Genomic DNA, 4,641 nt, shown 5'->3' with positions numbered 1-4,641 from the left:
TGCCTATCTTTTGTGGATAGCAATCAGTGCATAGAGTTTAAGGTTTAACTTGCTTCCTTCCGTCCTTTAATAAGCCTTCTTTTTCTCATAGCTATGTGACAAATATTGTTTGCTGGTCTATTACCATTTACCTATAGGAGCTTAATATACCATTATTATTCAACATATAATCCTTGTTTTTTATTTCTACTCTTCAGTGGCTATTTAAATGCTTAGCACAGTGATTGTTATCTACAGTTTGTTTTTACCTATAACTATCTTCTATTTTTAAAGAAAGACTTGAAAGTGCTAAAAAAATTTCAGAAGTAGTATAAAATTCAGTACAAATTTACTGTAGCCTCCTTAATAAAATACAGTGTTTCTTAAATACACATACATACCAAAAGGATATAGTAGAATCTTTCTCTTTAATTACTCCATGCTATAAGGTGTTTACTATCAGAAATATATGATAATTTCATACAAGTGTATTAGCTAAATAATCGGGTTCTGTTTGGGGAACAATACATGATCCATACAGAAATTCTCTGAAACAATTGGCACATATTTGAGAGAGTTTTCTAAGTCAAACATCAGGACTTTCCTGATTCAGTTGCTAAGTTAAGAGTGTTTCTTCACAAGAGAAATACTACCGTGTTGTTCCTGTTGGAGAAGTGTCAGAGCTCTGCTGTGTGGAGAAGAAACAAATGAGGACCAGTGTTTGAAATAATAAGTAAGATCACTAAGAAGGAAAGAAACTTTCTATTTGAATTTAGTAAAGTTTAGCATAACCCTGGTAGTCAGAGAGCTTTGTAGAACTAGTAATTTTGCATATACTTTTTAACTACATATTTAAAAAATTTTGATTAAAAATGCTACAGCACTTAGAAATACTATATTTATATTGTAAGTTTAAAAAATGTTTGGTAAGATACTAAATAAATATTCTTCAAACAAATCCCAAAGTTGAAAACATTTAAAACATTTTTTAGCTATGGTAAAATGTGCTACTGTAGTTACTGTTAAATTAATTAATAGGACTGTTACATATTTATGTGGCTAATATTTGATTAGCTAAGTTATGAGAAAGATACTCGCGTTATACACCCTTAAGTGTTAAACCACCATAAAATTCCTTATGTTTGCTTTCTAGGTCATTACTTCATTTTATGTGGAACGGGGAGGAAATGCTATGTCCTTTATGGGCAAAGGTGTTACGAAGAGCACAGTTCTTTGCTTACTTCATTTGTCCCACGAGATGATGTCCCAGGCACCAGGCTCGGTAAGAAAAACACAAGCTGTCATCATCTGAACTGTTGCTTGATGGACTATGTCTAATACATTTCAAGCCTCTGAGCTTGCCACGTGACAATATTATTTTTGACTTGTAAGTAAGACAACAAGAATTATTTGCTTGGGGGTGGGTGCTGGAGAGATGACTCAGTGGTGAAGAGTGCTTGCTGCCCTTCCAGGGGACCTGAGTTTGTTCTCAGCACCCACAATGAGTGACTCACAGCCACATATAATTGCAGTTCCAGGGGATACGGGGGTCTTGTCTGCAGGCACCTGCACACATGTGTCATACACACACAAAGGATGAAAGTAAAATCTTTAAGACAATGATTATTTAGGGTTATAACATTTTTTGAAAGTTACATGTGTCTCAATTTATTTAAAAATTAATTTTGGCTGAAATTATTAATTAGAAAATGCCTTTTTTGTTTTGTTTTGTTTTGTTTCTTTTGTTTTTGGCTAAGTCATGGGAAAAAAGCCTCTGTTGAAAAATTGTTTTAAGGAAAGCCAAGATTTTTTTTTTTTTTTTTGCTTTATTTTGGCCAAAAATACATTCTTACATTTTGATCTTCAAAATTTTAGTTAAAATAAGTTCTCCAAACTTACTTGAAGTACTCTGTCCTTGGTTTTCATTTTAGGAGTGGATGCCACTTTGGTTTTTGCCTTTGGGTAGTCACAGTGAAGAAGATGCTCCTACTCAGCAGGGGTTGGCCTGGCTAATTCCCTTATGGGTTGATCGAGACCCAGAGGTCAGTATAGAGGAATATCAAGTTTGTGAATTCCAGATTGAAAAGCAACTGAAATAAAATACATATACTTATATAGTAATGTGGGTTATTGTGATTGATACAGCCTATGTTTTATTTGATGTTTCTCTTCACTCAGGCTGCCATAACGAAAACTCTCTTGACTGGGTTATTGTAGTAAGAGAACTTCTTGCCTTATAGTTTTGGTGGCTGAAAGTTCAAGGTTGTGTACCAGCATAGTCACGCGCTGGAGAAGGCTCTTATTTTCATTGACATATGCCTGTCTTTTTGTAGACTATCCATAGGATTTTTACTATATATTTGTCAGGAAGTCACAAGTCTGGTTGTGGGTAGGGCATCATTGTTAAGAGTTCGTTTCATCTTGATTATCTTGAGGAAGCTGTATTTCCAAACAGGTCACATTGGAAATTAAAGTTTCCACTGAGATTTGTGGGGAAAATTTTCAACTTAACTTTCTATCTCTCTTCCATTAAAATCTGTATCCTTATCTTTTCGAGTAAGTACATTAATCTTTGTAAACAGATTAAAAAAACATCCCCCAAATAAAAGCAAAACAATCTTAACCCACTGCAGTATCAACTTTAAATTGTGAAGTTCAAAGTTTGCTTTGAATATTACCTAAATAAAAATAGATGAGAATTCATATATTTCATTCTGAGGAAAGAATTTATTCTCAACTCAGCTAGGAGACTGAAACACAGAAATTGTGTATCTCTATCTGAGTGTAGACTAGTCATAGGGTTCTAGTCTCATATCCAAGGCCTATTCCCAAGGGGAGAAATAGGAACGGAAGAAATGAAGTTTCAAAGCAAGTGCATATGCTGAGGAAGCACTTGAAACCAAAGCCCTTTGTCTTGTACTGTGGGTTACAGCGCCCGCTAGAGGAATGTTCTCAACCCTGCTTTCCTACCACTCAGTGGGTAGCTACTGTGGTCCTTAGGATTATGCAGTGAGAATTTAGCTGACAAATCTTGAAGCTTACCCAGTTTAGCCACCAGGATCACTCATTCTGATGGAGGAGGCCCAAATACAAGGCAGTGGGAGTATTTGCCTTACCAATAGTCACTGTTCTTATTGTAAATCCCCTATGAAGCCATGGTGCTCCCCTATGGTGGGATTTATCCCCCAAACCCCAGCAGTGCATTAATCAATTCCTGGACACAATTTCCTCTATGCATTGGTATATTAGATGACTTGTCCCAGCAATGTGTGATTCCGGCAAGAAAGTAATCACAGCCAATACCCATATTCTGTCAACCAGATCTTTGTCTGAACTTAAAAGTCTTCCCTGTCTTCCCTCCTACAATTATCTTCTTTGGCAGACAGTTGGTCAGTTTTGGTGTCCAGGCAAAGATCTCCATTGGGACATTCACAGATGCTAAGGACAAGAATTACTGCATGTCTGAAGTTGTTGAACCACAGCTCTTAGAGAGAGAGGCAGAGTGTCCTGAATTCACTTTGCCAGCAGATCGGTAGTGCTGTCCCAAGCTAATTTCACATTAACCTTAAAACATTTCCTTAACACTTTGTACTTATTTCTCCTTCAGTCTATTGAAGCAAAAGATTTACTGTTTGTAATTTACCCTGAGAGATAGCATAGGGTGTAATCTGTAGAGCCTAACGGCTCCTTTCAGGTAGCTAACATCTGGCAAAAGTACTAACATGAACCAAACACCAGGCTTCCCCTGTTTGTTTAGGTATTTTGCCTGGTTACCAACAGGTAGCCTGACCTCTTTAGGCTGTCTCCTTGGGCTCCAACTGTGCTGTTGTGGCTAAGGACAACACCGCCACGATCCCTGAGGAACTTGACTAGACTATTGTAGTCCAGTGGAATTATAAAGGCAGCCATCGCCTTAGAAACTAAGGAGAAACATTCTTGCTTCCAAGCCTAAGGTATGAGCGGCAGACCTGAAGATCTCTGTATTACATTGGGATCATTATTCTCTTTCAAGAGTGATGGCACATATTGCCTATAGAACCCAAGCCCGACAACCTTCCAACCATTCCAGTCTCTTTCCCATTCCCTGCCATTCACATTGTCATTGGCATTGCTGATCCAGTCTCATCTCCTGTCTGGCTCCTGCTATAATGTCTCAAGATTCATCTCTTCATGGAACAGTATTCCGTCATAGCTCTGTGGTCTTTCCAGAACACGCACTCTCATTTTGTACATAGTTATCTGAGAATTTTCTTAATTGCCCATAATTGTTCTTTTTTACATGTGTATTGTTAATTGTTTATTCAATCATGTTTTCTTTGCATTTTTCTGTAAGCACCCAGGAGGAATTTATAACTCAACACTTTGCTGAGTGTATGAAATATTTTCAGCTATGTGTACAATTTCATTGCTCACAAAATACTTAACACTTGAACACAATTAGATCACTTTTACTTCTGTGTTTGTAAAGCACTTTCCATTACTATAACAAATGCCAGAGTAAAACAACTTAAAAAGAAAGTCAAGGTTTGTTTTACTCAGTTTTGAAAGTTTCAGTCCATAGACAGTCAGACTTGTTGCTTTTAATCCTGTGGCAGTGTCTGTGTGGAATCCAATGGAAGCACAGGTGTTCACCTTTTTGCAGCTGGGCAGCAGAAAGAAAAA

General features: G+C 37.0%; 1 protein-coding gene across 2 annotated transcripts in view; it reads left to right on the top strand.

Annotated features, from left to right (window-relative positions):
- Window positions 1–4,641, top strand: part of Rttn (rotatin) — a 135,438-nt gene that overhangs the window by 71,890 nt on the left and 58,907 nt on the right. For both annotated transcript variants that reach the window (XM_005355846.3, XM_026783587.1), the window contains exons 29-30: window positions 1,133–1,261; window positions 1,911–2,021. In XM_005355846.3, coding sequence (XP_005355903.1) covers window positions 1,133–1,261; window positions 1,911–2,021 — 240 coding nt within the window. The remainder of the gene's footprint in view (window positions 1–1,132; window positions 1,262–1,910; window positions 2,022–4,641) is intronic.

Source organism: Microtus ochrogaster, chromosome 18, assembly GCF_000317375.1.
Source record: "Microtus ochrogaster isolate Prairie Vole_2 chromosome 18, MicOch1.0, whole genome shotgun sequence".
Taxonomy (NCBI): domain Eukaryota; kingdom Metazoa; phylum Chordata; class Mammalia; order Rodentia; family Cricetidae; genus Microtus; species Microtus ochrogaster.
Note: the sequence above shows the minus strand (reverse complement) of the source record. Positions and strands in the feature narration are given on the sequence as shown.